The sequence below is a fragment of the Dunckerocampus dactyliophorus genome, chromosome 1 (genome assembly GCF_027744805.1).
Source record: "Dunckerocampus dactyliophorus isolate RoL2022-P2 chromosome 1, RoL_Ddac_1.1, whole genome shotgun sequence".
Classification (NCBI taxonomy): domain Eukaryota; kingdom Metazoa; phylum Chordata; class Actinopteri; order Syngnathiformes; family Syngnathidae; genus Dunckerocampus; species Dunckerocampus dactyliophorus.
Genome location: NC_072819.1, coordinates 39357911 through 39377281, shown reverse-complemented (window position 1 = coordinate 39377281; position 19371 = coordinate 39357911). Strand labels below are relative to the sequence as shown.

General features: G+C 42.2%; 2 protein-coding genes across 6 annotated transcripts in view; one reads left to right on the top strand and one right to left on the bottom strand.

Moving 5' to 3' along the window:
* The first annotated feature begins 49 nt into the window (after positions 1–49).
* Positions 50–14792, top strand: LOC129181169 (uncharacterized). Of its 3 annotated transcripts, none has more exons than XM_054775954.1 (11): positions 50–91; positions 173–836; positions 1514–1738; positions 2288–2446; positions 3713–3784; positions 3894–5015; positions 5112–5225; positions 7075–7124; positions 7201–8383; positions 8909–12709; positions 14346–14792. In XM_054775954.1, exons 2-10 carry the CDS (start codon positions 189–191, stop codon positions 9062–9064), a joined length of 3729 nt encoding a protein of 1242 aa, XP_054631929.1. In that variant the 5' UTR covers positions 50–91; positions 173–188; the 3' UTR covers positions 9065–12709; positions 14346–14792. The 3 variants fall into 3 exon arrangements, with proteins under 3 accessions (XP_054631929.1, XP_054631938.1, XP_054631945.1); XM_054775963.1 differs by having other exon boundaries at positions 57–836; positions 3894–4620; positions 4684–5015; XM_054775970.1 differs by lacking the exon at positions 1514–1738 and having other exon boundaries at positions 57–836.
* dnmt3ba (DNA (cytosine-5-)-methyltransferase 3 beta, duplicate a) overlaps positions 14342–19371 on the bottom strand; it is a 26478-nt gene continuing 21448 nt past the window's right edge. For 2 of the 3 annotated variants that reach the window (XM_054775931.1, XM_054775935.1), the window contains 9 exons: positions 19068–19251; positions 18651–18735; positions 18292–18437; positions 18111–18201; positions 17887–18035; positions 17726–17811; positions 17461–17530; positions 17241–17356; positions 14342–16346 (listed from right to left, as the gene is read on the bottom strand). In XM_054775931.1, coding sequence (XP_054631906.1) covers positions 16196–16346; positions 17241–17356; positions 17461–17530; positions 17726–17811; positions 17887–18035; positions 18111–18201; positions 18292–18437; positions 18651–18735; positions 19068–19251 — 1078 coding nt within the window. In that variant the 3' untranslated portion in view covers positions 14342–16195. Of the gene's footprint in view, positions 16553–17240; positions 17357–17460; positions 17531–17725; positions 17812–17886; positions 18036–18110; positions 18202–18291; positions 18438–18650; positions 18736–19067; positions 19252–19371 lie in introns of all 3 variants that reach the window. The other variant, XM_054775941.1, reaches the window with a different exon arrangement.

Sequence of the window (19371 nt, the reverse complement as noted above, 5' to 3'; positions counted from 1 at the left end):
TGACCAATGTTTTCCTCCCACTGTGGCATGTATTATGACAATGTTCCTGTCTTGATGAACAGTAGTCATTCGTGTCGCTCTACCAAGCCAAGTGAGTTATTTATGCACGTTTTTTTTAAACATCATGTTCTCCCTGAAGTGAACAAACGTGTTTGTTTTTTGTTAAAAACAGAAAAGGATAATTGGCCATGATGAACAGGAAAGGAGACAAGTGCGTAAAGAGTGCGCCTCGGAGCCAGAACCCATCCAAGGTGTCCCACTCCCAGCAAGAAACCACCCAAAAGAGGAAAAAAGATTCACCGACATCTATAGACAGCCACAATTGCAGTCAGGCAAGAGGCATATCGACAGGTATCCGTGGTCCTGGTAAAGAGGGGAAAACTACGGCAAAACGTCCAGGAAGTCTGTCAACAAGTGCGGTGACAGAGTGTCTGAGGAGCCCTGCTGCTCAAAGAAAACTCTCGGATGCCAGTAATGCCTCCGAGGACCTGAGCAAAGACTCTGGATGCTTGTCGGGGAAACTCTCCTCCGACAGCAGCTCGGAAATATCCGATTGTACATCGGAAGGCAACAAGCGCGACTCTCCCGTCATCGACACCGAATTAAACTGGACAGACGGGAGAGCTTACCAGAGCGCGACCACTGACAGCAGAGACAACAGTAAAGTGTGTGCCAAACCAGCGGGGACCACTTGCTGTCCACCTATGGATACTCGTGGAGGGGCAATGACTTTGTACAACTCTTCAGGAACATTTATGCATCTCATGATGGCAGAAACAAGGGAGGACCTAGTCAAGGAAGTGGACGATTTGAGGTCAGAGAACGAGTATCTGAGAGTAAGTGACTTTAAGTTTCATTAAAATAGAAATATATTTTATTCTTGATTAAACATATAGTGCGTAAAGTATCTGAATATGTTAGTCTTTGTTGTATTGGTGAGATTTTTGAAATTAGTACAAGGGAAATTGGTCATTACAGAAATGTTTATGTATTTATTATTTACCCTTGATAACTGATATATGTTTTTAAACTTTATAATAAGAAATTGCAAAATGGGCTATTAAAAATTATAATGTTTTTATGGGAATGTTTTAATGTTTTTATCTGTTATTTAAAAAATACTATCAGTTGAACTGGATAAGTATCTTTCATACCTTGTATTGTTCGGTTTTGTGAGCATAGTGGCAAGGTGGTGGCAGGGAGGTTTGAATTTCTGCTCTGGACTTTTAATACTTCCTCACATAGTCTAAAAAAATAGTATATGACACTCACTGAGGACTTTTGTTGTTGGTGTCAATGTAATTGTGCATGGTTGTTTGATTGTGTCAGTCCTATGACTGGCTGGTGACCAGTCCAAGGTGTACCCCACTTCTCACCCTAAGTCACTGTGACTATGAGCAGAATAATAGGTACAAAAAATGGATGGATGATCTAAGTGAAACAAGTGCATTCTTTTTTGTAAAATAGACTAAAAGTGGCATTCTTTTTGAGCATTGTATGGTGTCTGCCCCAGGATGAGGTGGAGGAATTGCGCTGTGAGATGCTGGAAATGCGTGACATGTTCCAGGAGGAGGAGGCGTGCCAGCTGCATGACCTGCGGCAGCAGCTGGAGCAGGCCAACAAGACCTGCCGCATCTTACAGTACCGCCTTCGTAAGGCTGAGCGCCGCAGCATACGAGTGGCCCAGACCGGGCAGGTGGATGGCGAACTGGTCAGGACCCTAGAGCATGATATCAAGGTCAGGTACCATCAGCCAGCTCCTCCTCCCCCGCTGTGCATTCCTGACCCACATACTCCCTCTGTTATCTTTGGCATTTTGGTGAATCACCATCAACACCACTCAGTAAGCACATGTTGTCATCATATTTAAACAGTGAATCAGTTATTAACATCGTCCATGAGTGTGATGAAGCACTTCCTGCTGTTGAACCACTCTATAAAAGTCTATCAGGTTTTTATCACGCACCTTTTTTTCATTTATGTGTGATTAAGTGGTGAGTTGTCTGACTGATGTGTTTACTGAAACATTAATGTTCATGCTTGGCCTCACTAGAATTTCCTTGTAAATGCTATGATAATGAACAAACACATGTTAATGTTTTTGTGAAGTTATTAATGGGAGCCTACGATTGACTGGCGACCAGCCCAGGGCGCCACTCGGCCGAAGTCAGTTGGAATAGGCTACAGTTTAACCGTGACCCTAGTGAGGACAAGTGGTATAGAAAATAAATGGATGGATGGATATTAATGGGAGTACCAAATATTCTGTAATTGTCTTTGCTTTCAGGTTGCAAAGAGTGTGTCCCTGCGACTGTACACTGAGCTGGAGGCGGTGCAGAAGAAGAACAGCCAGTTGGAGTGGGAGAATGAGATGCTACGAGAGAAGACACAGGAGCTGGAGGTGGCCAAGCACGTCTTGCAGGCTGAGTTGGAGAAAGCCAGAGAAGTGCGACTTTTAGCATAACTAACTAAGTGTGTTGAATTAAAATATGTTACCTAAAGTGTAGTCATCTAGAACTGCCCCATGTTTATGCATGATGCCTCGCAGCTGTGCCCATCCCAGCCAGACATCCGAAGGATGTCAAACGACACTGTGATATGAGTGGTGGGCAGGGGCAGCAGCTGTCTGGTGCCTGGGTGGGGTGCAGGCGCCTGGTATGCTAAAGTTTGAACTCAGAGCACAGCTGACATCCTCCACTGAGAAGACAGAGAAAAGGGAGTAGAGGGTGAAAGCAAGTGAGAGATTACCAAAATAGACCCAAGCTTTTCTGCTTCATTTAAGCTTGGCTAAATCTGGATCAGCATGTATTATGGCATCCAGCAAGGCAGTCGTTGGCATGCCGACATAGTGACCTACAGCCATCAATGAATGTGTTTTTATTGCAAAAGTACCTCCAGAGTGTCAGTTTCCAGTTTTCTTTTGTTCTTGTGGTCAGCAGCAATGGTGCGCTCTGGTGGCACGTGTCTAGTTTAATCCAGGATTCCGTGCTCTGCCATTAGCTCAGTCTGGTCCTTTCATTGGAGACAGCTGCTAGTTTGATCCGAGCAGGGAAAATCCACTTAGGTTTCCTCATCTAGGAGCCCAAAAGGCAGTGAAGGAGGATTGGCAACTCTCACACTGCACCTGGAATGTCTGTGACCCTATTTGTGTCTTATCATAGTGATCTGTGAAATAAACTTTCAGTTTGGCTGAGCTGAGTTCAATTTTCCACCTCAGTAACAAAAAAAAATGTAATCATAGTAACAATGCAAAACATCACATGAAAATAACAGTGCACTGAATTCTGACCTGAAAGACCTTGAAGGCAGCCAAGCTTCTATTTCCTGTTAATGATGACTAATATTAACACACTTTGACTACAGTCTTACTCAGGGAGTCCAAAGCGAGAGACCAAAGTGTCTGTTGGTGGGCGACAGATTCCTCCCATTCTCCGACTTCAAAATAAAGTCACTCATTTACATGGCATACACTTCTATCCATCCATCATGGTGGTAATATAAAACTATGACATAGAATACTGTGCTACAAGTCTTAGTCTGTCATAAGATTTTTTTTGTTTTTACAATACTAAAGTGACCTCAACTAGATTGTCCATCTCGTTGTAAGTCCTGTACATCTGTCCTTCTGAATTAATGCATTTTTCATGTTGAGTGTTGTTTTGTTAATGTCATTAACAAAAAAATAAATAACACTTTTCTTTTAATTTCTCAGAGCTGTTTGAAGAAGAGAAGCATCAGATCAGCAGCCAATAAAGCCGAGAGGAGGCTCTCTCAACAGATTGAGGTTTGAGTTCTTCTTGTCTTTTTAAGTATGGCTGCAGACATGAAAGAGTGCTTGAGTATATTGCAGCAACCTGACAGCAGACTTGCAAGTAATTGTGCCTTCACCACAGGATGACAATGATCTCAAGTGCCAACTCCACTTTGCCAAAGAAGAATTGGCTCTCATGTGCAAGAAGCTCACCAAGTTGGTATCAGAGAGCGAGGGCATGCACGAGCAGCTGGCCAGGTACCATTCACTGTATGGCGACATTGATGCCGCCCAGTCACCTGAAGGCAAACAAAGGTCCGCCCATGCCAGGGAAGCAGAGGTCAAAGTTCACTTGAAACTGGTGGAAGAGGAGGCCATGCTCCTGAGTCGCCGCATCGTAGAGCTGGAGGTGGAGAATCGTGGGCTGCGTGCGGAAATGAATGACCTCAGAGAGAAAGAAGGAGGAGCAGATGAGGAGGGAAATCGGAATGTTTCGGAGGAACATGTGTCTCCTTCCACTTTGAGGAAGAACAGAAAGCAAAGATGTCAGAGACTGAGAAGTGCTATGCATGAGAAGGAGCAGGACGAAAAGGCAGCTCAGAGTTTAGTCGAGACATCTTCACTCTGTAGTCAATCACAGACTGAAGGGCAGATTCCTTCTTGTCAGGTCACAAGAGAAGGTCCTGTAGGTGGCGAGTGGGATCCATCAGAGAGCAAAAGCAAGCAAACACCTGACAACAACCTGAAAGGAATGACTGTAAACGATTTTACAGCTCTTGTAGCTCTCAGAGATCATGCCTGTGTGTTTAGCTCAGCAATCCAGTTCATGACAACTCCATCCAAAACTGGCCATTGCTCATCTCCCTCCGGTACGTTTATCTCACCAACAGATGTTAACTCAAATGGTAAAACACAGACGTTATTCTTCCCAGGGTCTTTAAATGAGGCACTAGAACTACTACAGGCCATGCTGCAAGCTTTTATCATAAGGATGGAGGTGCTTCTAATGGACCAAAAATATCCTAGCAAAGACAGTCAGGTTTGGGATTTCAATCGAGACATGTACAGTCAGTGTCTCATAGAGTCAGCAAGAGAGCAGGAACGTGTTCATGACCACCATACTGTGGAGTCTGAGAGACCAGAAGAAAGGACAAAAGAGTCTCCGTCCAAATCTGACCTCGTCCACAGCTGCAGGGAGCCAAAGCTGCAATTGTCCTTGCAGATTCTGTGGATTCTCCACCAGTGGTGTCAAGAAGGGAAAGAGGTAAATGGAGGTCCATAGCATGTTTCACAGACTTTCACCATTTAATGTTTACAGTATAAGCTAAAGCTGTGCCATATGTGGATTTTGTTGATTCAGGCTAAAGTCAAAACCTTGTCTGTGTTGCGGGGTTTGTTGCAAAGCCTTGGTACTGAGCTCCAGGAGGAAACACTTGACAGCAAGGCCAGTGTGGTCCACAAGGCAGTAACTGAGGTGAGGACGTTCTTCACTGTTTGGACTGTAGAATACAGCGGGAGGTCCTGGTGATGATCTGTCTGTCTGGATGAAAGCCCTCTTGACAGTTCAACAGGCACCACCAAGGGACTTCTGCCAGAGTATTGGGGCTAATCTCGTGGAGTGGCTGCGGCCAAACAGGCCAGGGGAGTTCAGAGACAATCTGCTGTATGAAAACACACTGAAAACATCTTCCTGATGTTCAAAACTACATCTTTAGATTTAGAGACATGCTGATGTGAATGTGCATACGTTCATGCACCTACCTGTCAGAATCTGCTTGGTAATTCCTCACTGAATGTTTTTTCCCTCTACTGGCCAGACTGTAATCCTTCTTTGTGTCTACAACAGCATGCTATAGTGAGCCTGCTGATGTTCAACCATTACACGTGTCATCAAGGTTTAGCATACTTCTTTGCTGTCATTCACAAGTTATCTTTATGATTATGAAGGATCACTTCACAATTTAACATCAAAGTACAGTAGGCATGTTAAATGGTCCCTTGACATGAGTCTTCAACTTTGCTTAAATATGTTATATATTGTTTGGAATTATGTTCTGCATTGTTTGATTTTTGAAAGGGAACGGTAAATTAGCAAAAATTACATTTACAGATCATGGAGCCAGTCATTACGAACTAGCTTGCAGCTCAGCCTCATTTCCAGAAGTGACATCATCAGGGTCACAACTCTCAGCTAAAGCAGGGTAAACAGATCGTCGACTTGGTTCGGTATATTTTTCATCAAAATAGTAGTCCTGGCAAAACGTTGCTGCTGGATGGTCATAGTATCCGAGTGGTACTATAAGTTTGTTTTCTTTTCCAAAAGACAAAGGTTAAAGACAACAATGAATGAAGCAAGTGCAGAGAACGAGCGACAGATGGATGCCCACCTCGAGTTCTGTCCTTTGCAGTGATCATTTCACTAATGACTGCTTCGAAAGAAAACCTTTACAAGAAGCATTTGGCTTGAAAAGTCAAAGTTGGCACAAGTGCATAAGTCATGTCTTGTTGACATATCTTCTAAACACTATTTCACGATAGCGACAAGGCTGCAAAGCGTTATACATGTTATATAAACATCTTATGACAATGATATGTTTACTGGGAGGCACTGGGGCAGCGGAGGTGGCGAATACTCATCCTCGACGTGCCATACAATAAAAAAGCCTATAAAAATCACTTTAGGCGCATTAAGAAGCCGATTTAAAACAATAATTGAAGGATAAGCAACTACAGAGTAATTTACACTTACCACTCTGTGTTCTGAAGGCGACCAATCTTCATCTCCATGTCTTAAGTCTTAACTCCATGTTCTGCAAGTTCTCTATTTCATCTCCAAATGTTTCTTCTTCTTCGAAAACTATTGACACATTGCTCAAATCTTCCCTATAATCACTGTAAACATCCTCTGTCTCATACACCGCTATGTTTGTGTAGCTGAGAGGTGTCACCCCGATGATGTCACTTCCGGAAATGAGGCTAAACTGCAAGAGCTAGTTCATCATGGTTAGCGCCATGAACTATAAATGCAATTTTTGCAGATTTACCATTAGCTGTCAAAAATCAAAGGATGTAGAACATAATTCTACAAAATATATAACATATTTAAGCAAAGTTGATGACTCATGTCACGGACTCTGATTTGCCCTGATTTGCCCAGCAGTTCATTTAAATTTGTACATTTTTGGCATTTGTTTTGCGGTGAAGTTCTGAAGACTATTAAGCACCGCTTTTTGGCATCCTTTGACAATTTTAAGATACCCGGTGAAGCTAAACACACTGCAGTTTCATGTTCAGTAATAATTTATTTTTCTCCCCATGCTCAGTGTGCTGTCAGTGGTATTGTCAATGATGAAAGACCCTCTGATGCTGTCAGGTTAGTGATTTGTACATTTCCATCTTATCCATGACGTTTGTCAGGTGGGAGTTCATGGGTTTGTCACTGTTTCCAGAATGTGCAGTTCAGTCATGGAGAGACTTAAGCGGCAACTTTCTCCACGTTCCTACAAGAGGAAAGACTGGTGTTATCTGAGCAAGCAGGCTGCCCAACTAGACCGGGAGGACCCTGTTAAGACGTGGGACCATCTAATCATGCCGCTTAGCTTCCCTGATCTTAACTTTGAGCAGATGTCCATGGAGAGGAGCCACACTGCTCCAGAGAAGTCAACCCTCCGCATTTACTTCAGCCCCCCTTCAAAGCGCAGAGTCCAGCTGGCTCAGCTGAAGCAAAGCCCAGAAAGTGACCGAGAATCTGTCGACACGCAGTCTCCCTGGTGCACGCCGCCGACCTCCTTTTCACCGCTCTGTGTGGGCTCTTCAGCGAACCTGAGTGATGACATGAAAGAGATGGCGGCAGGCTGGAGGCAAGCGGGTCACAGCAGCTCACAGGTGAACAGAACGAGACTAGTGGGTCAGGGCGTAGATGTGGCCTGCTCTGGTACGCACATGCACATGAGGCCACAGATGGTGAGTGTTGGCCTGCAGACAGAAGGACTAGGCCCCACCACTGTGAGAAACAGTCCCTCACGGGTAGTCAACTCCTCTTTGGTGTCTCCCCGCTGTCGTCATATCTCCACCTCATTGGACAGACTAACAAGCAGAACCGACAGGCCCAGACTTTCTACCTCGTCCCCTAAATTGTACCGAAGTCAGTCTGCATCTGGTGCATCGTCGGGGGTGCCATCCTCTAATTTGAGCTCCTCGCCTGCATCTGCCTCACGGGATCGAATATCAAATGGGTTTCATCAAAGACACTCTGGCCTTGAGCTGGCCCGCCAAACTAGTCCCAGAGCTGCTGCAGGACAGAACCGCAGCCCTCCTCGCAATGAGCATACAGGTCAGAGCCTCAAGCCCCCCAACAAATCCGCTGGGGGTCTGGTCACTGAGTTCCTGCGCAGGGTGAGTGGTCGGGCAGAAAAAACGGTACCAGGGTCGGGCCAGAAGATGAAAAGCAACCTGGAGCGTGTTCCCACGAGGCCATCTACTGCCTCACTATCGAGGAGCGACAGCGTAACAAGGATCGTCAACCACAGGTTCATGAAGCAGAGGGAGGAGATCAGTGGAGCCCAGCGTGAGGAGAAAAGGAGCACTGGGAGTAACAGTGTAACACACAGCCTGAGCTCCCTCATGGCAGATGTAAGTGCAAGGAGCGGAACAAGTGGCCTCTTGATGGATTGGGTGTTCTGTCTAATTAATCTATTACAGAACTAATAGTTGATTAATCAACAATTGAGGAAAAATGGAGCACAGTACTTGTGTGCAACCAGCAGAGACACTGCACAGCATTAATCTGCTCAATATAACATTGGCATTGAAACAGGAGTTAGAACATTCAGAAAGATGTTCCCATACCATTAAATATAACATAAAAAAATAATAATGAATTGATTGAATGATCATTAAGGAAATATAGTCAAATGCCCATCCTTACCGTAAATGTAAAATTTGGGGTATTTTGTGGGCTCCAGACATCTGGCTCACAGTCTGGAGGGTGAATGTGTGTCCCTTTGAATAAATTATTATTTTTTTAAACTCACTTTGGTCTCTCACATTAAGAAAACCATGTTCTCAACTTTCTTACGTTGTCACTTAAGATTCTGTGATACAGGAGCAATGTACACATTTCTGTTTTATCCATGTTTTCTTTGTGTCTCCAACCAGGATGGAAACTATGACTGCAGCTCCAGCAGCACCCTGACCTTCTGCTTTGCTCGTCCATTTCGTTCTACCCCGAGACAAACGTCCAACCAGAGCAAAGTCCTTCGATACAGATACCAGACTGCAGCGAGTGCGGCTGCTGAATCTAGCTGTGAGTGAAGGACGTTCAGCCGCTGATCACGCCACACAGCTCAGTGCAGTCAGGATCACAATGGAAATGTCTTCACAGACAGGATGGTGATGAAATAGACTTTCTGTGTGTTTAGGTGCACTGTGTTTTATTTTCTTTGTGGTACAATTCATGTCACTCGTCAGTTTTCTACTTCCTAAATGACAGTACAAAGTTTGAGAACCCCTTGTTTTATTCTGTATTTATTTGCGCATCCATCAATTAATGTCTTAATACACCTTTTTAGTCTATACAAATAATATTTTTATTTCCTCATTTTATCAGCCTCTTGATCTTCTCTTGACCTTTAATATCTGTTCACTTGGACACCAATATGCTGCTTTTTTTGTGCGGTTCCCACAATGCAGGTGTGAAAAACCTGACTGGTGATTGTGTTTTTGCTGACAGTCTGCCAGATGTCTCCACTTCCACAATTCCCTCGGTGTCCAGGAGACCTTTTGATGCTTTATAAAAACCACCTTGCTTTGACAATCCATCTAGTTATTCTTTTAGATGGCTTGCATGTCCCCTGACATGAATTTGGGTTAGCACAAATGTCCATGATATCAAACACACACATACAATATGTAATCTACATCAGCGGTCCCCAACCTTTTTTGACCCGCAGACCGGCTCGTGTTCCCACAAATCTCCAGCCTGGAGTTCGTTTTTCAGTGAGAGGATTATTACAAGTGATGGAAATTTCAGCTCTTTTTAGAGAGCCGTTTCTTTTGGCTCGGCTCGCCAAAAAGAGCCAGCTCTTTCGGCTCCCAAGGGGCTCCTCGGATTTTTTTGTTGTCTTAAATTAATTTACTACCAAATTATGTGTATTGTGTACTATGAATTACCAATGTAAAAAAATACACAATGATATAAAATTGTAAAATATTATTTTATAAAAACAAAGACACATCTCAATAGACAAATTAGGTAAAAATAGGTCCAATCGCTGCATGCAAATTTCTCACGAGCGGATCGGCTCTCAGAGCACCACGGCGTGTTTCACCCTGCCCCTACCCCGCTCAGTGTGGGCACAGCGGCGCCGCCACACATCCTGACCAATGACATTCGCCTTTAACAGGAAAAAAAAAGAGGAAAAAAACTAATCGGCTCCCAATTGGCTCCCGACGCCTGTCGTTTCATTTCAAAGAGCCGGCTCTTAGAGCCGATTCGTTCGCGACCGACACATCAGTAATTATTACGTTGCTGTTTGATGGGTGTGGTAAAAGGCAGTGTGCCAGCATGGATTAACTTCAGGTCGTATACCAACAAGCACATTAGCACTCAATAACATCATCAAAACTTACCTTTATGCATTCCCACATAGTATCAGCGTTTGATACCAAATATGAGGTGAAAGAAAAATGGTAAAAATACAGTATAGTAGTCAATGCAGTGTGGGAGAAAGTTAGCACACTCACAATGGTGCGTTCAAGGACCGTCGATCAAAGTGGATAGATCGCCGCTCGCAACAAACAACATATAGCTGTAAAAACTATGTAATTTGTAACTATATAATTTTTAAATAAAACAATGGCCCATATTTCCAAAATTCATATGCATTTACATCAAATTTGATGTAGTTATTGTTGTGGACGGCAGAAGAGATCGAAGAGATCTCTACCTAAGCAAGCCCGCCTTCAATTAAAGGAAGTGCTTTTTATCGACCATGAGCAAGCAAGCACAGAATAAAACCTACTACAACTACGGCTCTAGGGAGGCCGGTCTGTTCAGCGTAACTATCTATTCTGATCAATAGTGACTCTGTTATATAAAAGCACAGTACATATACTGTAAATCTGCTGGCCCTAACATCTAATAAGCTGGATTTCTATTCTACCTGGTTGGTCTCAAAAACACATTTATTTACAGTGGTTGAATCTGGTCTTGATCCGTAGAATGGTGATCCGGGTCGTCAGGAGCATCAGCTTTTGGCCCAAATAACTATGTAAATGCAATTACAGGTCTTGTTCTTCTATGACCTAGGGTGAGAGGTTACCAGCACATCACATGTCCTTGGAAGCTAACAGTGAGTCTTCTGTTGTCTTCTGTACTTCATCAGATGCCAGAGGTTGAAAAGATGGTGCCTCAGGATTCAGGGCAGGGATTGGGTCATTGTTCGTTGAAGTCAAGTTGTCGGTACACCATCGCTGTGGTTTGGGAGCTGGAGCGCCTTGAGCCACAGTTCTGGAGTGGTTGGTCGGCTTTTGTCACGAACCCGGGCAGAAAAACCAACACATAGACTCTTAATTTGATCAAAATACCACTTTGGTTTGACTTCCATTCCACTAGAGAGTGGAGCTGCTGGTCCAGGGAAGGGCTGTCCTGTATGAAACTCATAAGGGGAAAAACTGGTGTTATTGATGGACATTCAAATTCATTTTGGTCTGCGCACAGATTTTTGCCAATTTGTTTTTGATGTTGTGATTTTCTCGCTCAACTTTGCCTTGGGAATGAGGATGATATACAGTCCCAAACTTGTGTTGTAGCCCAAGGGCAGCTTCCATCTGAGCTAGGTGTTGACTTTTGAAGTGGCTGCCGTTATCTGATCGAATCTTTTTGGGAAACTTTGACTTACAAACTTTCCGCCAGACTCCTAATGCGGTATTATTGAAAAAGGCTCTGCTTTCAATGTTGGTACAGTGTATGAGTCTGTCGGGAAGGATGCAAGAGATGTCCAATCCTCAAAAAAGTGTCATCCCGGACGAGCCCCCAAATTGTTGTGGACGACAGTCTGAAAAACACTTGAATGAATTAACCTCAATGTCCACGTCGCGGCATAAAAGACGTCCTAGGAGGATGACTAGAACATGTTCCTACCTCAAGCAAGTCACTGCTGACCTTATAACATACTATGAATTGATCTATTGTCTTTCAACCAGGGGGGTCATGGGAGGTGACTTTGTAATGCACAATATTTATTCACATTTGCGCAAAGTTTAACACTTATATGGACTATGACTTTCATATGGTCTTTTGAAGTTAAACAGTAAAAAAACAGTAAAAAGCAAAATGTCTTCAACTGTCTTCACTTTGCTCATCACCAGCTTTGAGGACGCTTGTTGTGACACATGTTAAAAAATAAAAACTAAGTGCTAAGTAGTTAACAAGATTATACATGACTTCATTACTATCCCTTTCTCTGAAGTGTGACTAATTCCTCAGTCATGTAACCAGCCAACACACTAAATATAGCTGCTCTAACATCACAATTCTGACAACAATTCATTGATATTTTACATATTGAAATCGATATTCAATAAGTTTGTGAATCTGTGGGAGATGCACTGGCCAAGCACAAGCCCAGACTAATGTCAAAAGCTAGCAGTACTACCTCCGGCTGCAAGGGGGCACTACACTGATAAGGCTGACCTTTTAGCAAGTTCCGTTGCTCTTTAAGTGACGTTGTTGATGCCTAATATGGTGGTGCCGGATGTGCGACCTTCTTCAATATGGCGACCGTTTGGGAAATACAAACAAATTCCGGGTGTTGTAGAGATGGATTCTGTTTTCATAAGGTTTGATTCCTATAACTTCGAGGCGGATCAAAGGTTTTTGAATGGCCTACAGACATTACACTGCGACTCGAGGGAAGGAAGTCAACTACTGGAAGCAAAACTCTTTTTTTTTAACAGGTAGGGTATGGTGTCAGAAACGCGACTGAAGTCGAGAGGCACAAGAAATACATAATACAAACAGAGGAATCATTGGATTCATGCAGTTGAAATGAAACGCCATATTCTGTTAGCATGTTCAATAAATTTCATCTACACTGGGTCTTACATTGCAAGCATACTGGATTATTTGATGTAAATGATGACAGCTAATTATCAATTCACTACAATAATGTACGGATGAACTCCAAAGTAAAAAAAAACATGGTGACAAACAGCTGCTGAGCGTACCCATACCAGAGTAATATCGGTATCCAATCGATACTAGCGTCATGAGATCAATATTTTTCGGCTGTTTATTTTTCACAAATTTTGTATATATGTATGCTTGTTGTTGTGTTGATAAACTATATTGCATGTATTTATATAGTGTTTTATTGTTTACAAAGTCGGCGAATATGTTCTTAAATGATCCAATTGTTTTTGCATGTTTACTTATTTTTGCAGTATCTGACATTATTGTATTTTATTATTTAATAAATAACCGAATTATTTTGTTGACATTGTTAAATATATTTTTGTCTGGTGTGTTTTATTTATATATAAAGGCAAAAATCTCAAAATCATCCAATCTTGAAAAATGTCGAAGAGAAGTGTCACATTGATCCAAAAATGTGTAGTATCGCCCACTTCTAGTGGACAAAATAGAATGTTTGCAATGTGCCACAGCTTCCCAATTTTTGTGTCAATAATGGTTTTCTCTATCAGCTGTAGATCTAGTTTTAGTCATACTAAGAAAAAGTAATCTTTTATTTTACACCACCAACAAAGTAAATGCTATCTCTAGTGCAATGAATATAAAATACAGACGTCGCCCGTTTATAGAGGCTAATTGGTTCCAGATCCGGCTGCGATAAATTAATTTCCGCAATATAGGATTCAATGTTATTAAACGGAATGTTTTCGTAGTTAGAGCATAGAAAACCTGTTTGTCTTTGTAAATACGCTTTTTAACATTAGAGCCCCGTAGACATGAAATAACACACCTCTGGTCACCTTTACACTCCTATTATTATTATTATTATTATTTTTTTTTTTTTACAACATATTGCGCAACTCTTATGTTGCAGGGACTCGAGACGGCCGCTAGCTAGTGAGCTAAAAAGCTAATCATCTCGAATTTACTTAAGAAGCTTAAAACTTAAGAAGCCAAAAACTAACACGTCCACACAGAATGGGAGAACTTTCACTCTATTATGTCGGACATGCCATGGCTGACTTCATGCAGTGAAGGTAATGTAATGTTTTGTCGTTACTGCCGCCTAGTGACCAGAATACTACATGTCTGCAACAAAACAGCCATCATCTATTAATTTCTGAAAAACTGCAATATAATCAAGTCGTGATATTTCGAGGGACTGTTCTGTCTTTTGGCCCACTGCTGTGGTGGAGAACTACTGAGTCAGATTCACATCAGTAACAGCTGAAGAGACAGACAAAATATTAGAAAACCCTTTCAGCAGAATGCAGTTCAGTAAACACAAACACAGTAATAATCACTGTATTGACATTCATATTCTGGGCTGACCCACAAAAGTCAGTATAAAGTTGTCAGTATAACTTTCTGCTGCCATTAATTCCTCCTCTGCTCTCACAGGTTTGTTGAGCCCATAGACCCCATCAGCTACAAGCAGTGGTCCAGCTCTGGTTTCAATCACATGACTCAAACAGCCCGCAGCATTGAGCCTTCAGCTTGGGGTGATGCTGAAAGACAAACAGCTGAGAAGTCTGAGGAGTCGCAGGAAAAGCAGCTTTCCTTTGCTGAGGTGATGCGACTGATTCACGAAGGAAAAGAAGTTCCTGGGGTGACAAAGCAGGACATACAGGCAAGCAACCAGACTGAAACTCCATCGCAAATGGAAAGAATACTTAAGCCCTGGGAGGTAGTGTCATTGTCCAAATGATTTCATTCACTGTGGTGTGTCATGTATATATTTTTTATTAAAACCAATCATTTCTCATGTAAAATTGTGAGCATGCAAAATCAAATGGTACAAAATGCATGCATGCAAAAAGAAGGTTCAAATAAAGGATTAAAAGGCAGGCCAATTGCAACAATTAGATTTCTCCTTTAACTAGCAGTATTATTAATCATGGTGCTGATAGTTTATAGTTCACATTTAGAAATGACAGGCACTATGTCTTTGAACTTATTCATAATTAAAAATATAAGTTTCAAAACGTCTAAAAATGTGTTTCAGATCAAGCAATGTCATTTTTGGTTAATATGAGAAAGTAATCATTTAAAAAAAATCATATGAAACTAGCTCCTTCAATAAACAACACTGGTTGAATTCCTTATCATTTGTCGTTACCATGAACACCGCGTCCAAGTATGCATGTCAGCTTAAAAATACACACACTGCTTAAAAGCTAAAATATCCCTTTTACAATAAAAAAAGAGAAGTGTACAGATATTTAGCACCATTACCACAGTAACAAAGGGGATAATACAAAAACAATTTAAAAAATGTTGACCATACAGGAGGTTTCATCATGCTTGGGTCTACATAACTATACGGATAGTTGGATAGACACATACGGGGACAAGGAATGTGCCACATGATTCAATATTAATTAAGGCAACAATGTTTTGTCAACTTCCTGGCACATTAGAATGATTCAGTAAGTAACATGGACAGAGAGTATGTGTTTTTAGAGACACCTGAACTGTAAACAATTGTAAAAAAAAAAAATAGTAGTATTAAAAATCACAAAGATTAAGATTTTTCAGAAAATCCTAACTGATTTGTACAAAATCCAGCACCAGAAGCTTGCATTTTCTCGTCAACCATGGTGGTTAACGACAGTTCCTATGTTATGTTGAAAAAAAATAATTTATATTTATAAAATAAATATAACCTATGAAAATGAGTAACCACACTTTAAAAAAATGAAAAATACAGTTGAGGTAGAGACCTGGGGCCTGTGTCAGGAAGCAAGTGGCCTCTCCGGTTGAGTGTTTGGGCACAACTGAACTGGAACACAGGTGACACTGAATGACCATTTTCCAAAAAGTCAAATACAATCGGCACCAAATTGTTAAAACATTCAGAATAATAAACTTAAAAGGTTGGCACAATGAAGCTGTGCTATGGGGAAAAGTAGCATCAGGCGCAATTGAATAACCTAAAACTAATGATTACAGCTGCCATTGACCTCGAGGTTGGATTCCTAATTCACTGAGGTAATAAATGGAGTGCACAGTGGTGTAAACATATATGAGGCAGCTATAATCATCACTGTCAGTGCGGTCTATTTAGAAAGTCCTGAGCCCAAAGATGCCGGCTTGCTTGCTGATACAGGCCACGATACACTATATTGGTAGATCACAGCACCATTGAAGAAAATAAACTTCCTTCTCAAAGTAGTACAGACATTATTTGATCCTTATTTAAGAAACTATCCAGTAGTTCAGGGGAGGATGTGGCTGCACGTTTACAGACGTTACAGCTGCTGTTCACATTCAAAATAATCCTTGAGTGGTGCAAAGAGGTGACGGATGACTGGGACGCTCCAAGAACGGCCAAGGACCTTCTGACGCTGCATGCGGCCCATGTTGTTCACGTCCGTGTAGTGTTTGGGGAAGCCAAAGACCCTGAGAGACAGCATTGGTGCAAAGCTTTATACGTGTTGCCCTGAAATGCTCCATCAAAAGTGTATTCACGTAAGAGGCAGATTTGCAACCCTGAAAGGGCGTGCTTTGTTTACACCATTTCTATCTCTCCATAAGATGAGGACGACATTTTGTGCAGACCAACTGCGTTCTTGAGGATGGCTCAATTTTCTTCGATGTTTTCTTTGCTGCAAATTGAATTAATGATCAATCAACTACAGAGACGGTTGCAGTCATCAGTGTGAAAATAAACGGTTTACTTTGCTCATCTGTCTACAGGGTCATTCAAAAAGACTGAACCGATTTCATTGCGCAATATTTTATTAAGGAAAAGCAATAGAAAACTCCAGCCAAGTCACAAGCGTTCTACTCACAATCAAGTTTTATTCACTGTCGTACAAGTGTTCAATGTAGCCACCAACCGCAGCACGAGCAACATCAATGCGATAGAGCGTTCCTCCCAAACTTGTATCAGCATATCACAATCCACTGTTGTTATTCAATGTTTAAGGTCATCGAGGTTACTGGGTAGCGCATCATCAACAAGATGTTTACATATCTCTGCAAGAAAATCACACATGGTGCGGTCTAGGGATCGCACAGGCCAAGCACAAAGAAGAAGATCTTGGGCCTCCTACCGACCAACGTTGCCGGAGGAACGATGTGACTACAGCGCCCCTGTGGCAGCCATTCAAAACGGAGAAAACTCCTCTTTCAGACTGTCACTGACTCATTCCAAGGTGATGCTTGAGAACGGAAGCACTGCATCATGAAATTGGTTCATTCTTTTTGAATAACCCTGTATATAATTCAGATTATATTTCTATACCCGCTACGGCTGTCTTTAAACAGCATGTCGAGCCCACAAATGCTTACTGTTCCATTTCGGTACACCACAGGTAGTCCTCCTTGCCATTCATGGTGACAGGAAGCCCTACCTTCCCCTGCCTGATGGAGTTTGACTTTGTTGTGATGGTTCGGACTTTGTCCAACTGCAAGAAGACACAAAAATGCAATGGTTAATTAATTAGTTCTTTCCCTTTCACTGTCTTGCAAATGGGACAAGCGTCGTCTTGCTTGCGAAGCTGTTCTTTACCTTTGCCATGCGTCCAACTTCCAAACAATCCTGAAGAGATGCTTTGTGATCCAGAGAGAGAGCAAGGGGTCTGAAGAGAAAAGTAAATTGAAAATAAACCACCTAACTTTTTGGTCAGTGTGGTAAAATAGATAATATAGCTCAAACATGCGGTATATAGCACTGTTAGATTGTAGATTGTTAAACAATATGCCAAAAAAAAAAAAGCAAGAACACCGGGAGTTGTGCAAAATATGCAGGTATGGAACATGATGATATAATGTACCTGTTCATGCCAGGGAGGTTTCCCCAGAAGTAGCGTGCTCTGTGAGCAGGGCTGACTTTCACAGCATCAATAAGGATTGGGTTGCACTGAAAAGTGGAGACCGCAAATTATGAACACTACAACTTTCCCCGTAGCTTATGCCAGTCATATCAAATGATTACCTCAAGGAATCGACAGATGTCTGTCTTGTCTCTGGCTGACATGAACACCACATTCTCAAACAACCAGAAGAATGGACGGTTGTCATCCTCCTTTGGCTTTAACATTGTCAAAATGCGGTAGAACTCGAAGAATAGCCTTCCAGTGCCCTCTGCAGGATCAAGATGAAACTCGTATTAGCTTATTTCCTTCTTCCAATACAATGAATAAGATCCAGGTAGCATACCAAACAATCCTTTTCGAAGGGGATTGACCATGGAGAGGTCATTGCATGGACTTCCTCCTATCAGCAGGTCAAATGGGCCCCATTCAGCCAGCTGCAACATATATGTTAGGTTTATCCATTTTTTAAAAAGACGTCTGCCAAATATCTTCAGCAATTAGAGTGGCGTGAATTGTACACTTACATGTTTCCTTGTGATTGTGCGTACATCATTTACATATTCTATCTTTCCCTCATGCTTGATCATGCCCACCGCAATGGAATCTTCACATATTTCTGAGGCAATGTAGCGTTCAATCTTGAAGCCAAGGTCTTTCAGCACCAGATAGCCTATCGTGATGCAGATGTACAAGAAGTAAAAGGGGAGGCATTGTGTGAATGGGAGAGTGGCGGGTGGATGTGGGTGGCATTGACACATCACCTATGAATGCATTTAAGGTAGAAACACACAATATAAATACAACCCGTTTAATTTACCATTAAATTTCAGGTTCTTGAAGACTTTATGTCCTGTTTTACATAGTGGCAACAAGATAAACTGACCTGTTGCAATTCCATCAAAGAGTGAGAGAACCTTCAATGGTCTACGTTTGTCAGCCGGGATGGAAGGGTAAACTCTGTGCGGCTCCTGTGAAGAAGAAAAGATTGGAAAAATGTTTTTAATTCTTAAAATGTGGCAAGAGACATTTACAAACTAGATGCTACATGTAGAAGTAGTGTGGGGAATCATGGCTGTCTGTATGAGTAGCGCTACAGTCTGCTCTTGTTGTAAAGTGAGACATTCAAAGTGTCCACTGCTGAGGAGAATTAATTAAAAATAACAAAGGATACAGTCCCGACAACAAAATAATAAAAATGGGGAATTTTAAACAAGCAGGCTCAAGCAAGGGATACATTCACCCTTCATGGGGATTGTCAAACTGCCCGTGTATGGGTGCTGCAGTGTGGAACAGTACTCACAAACTCCATGGCACTGTTGTTGACAAAGAAGTCTTGAACCTTAACACTCCAGTCTGGCCTGACTTTAAGGTTTCCCTCACACTGTGCCGGCTGGCACATATAGCAGCTCCAGGGGTCGACATCTTTCAGTTTGTCAAAGGTTCCTGGTGCGACCAGGATCTCCACGCAGTCCTTACAGAAACATCTACCATGGACACCAGAGAAGACAAATGTGGACTTTATCACCTGTGACCTGTGAGAAGCTAATAGAGCAGCTTTCCAGTAGTTAAATAGTAACAACCAGGGCAACTTGTTTGCAACTGCT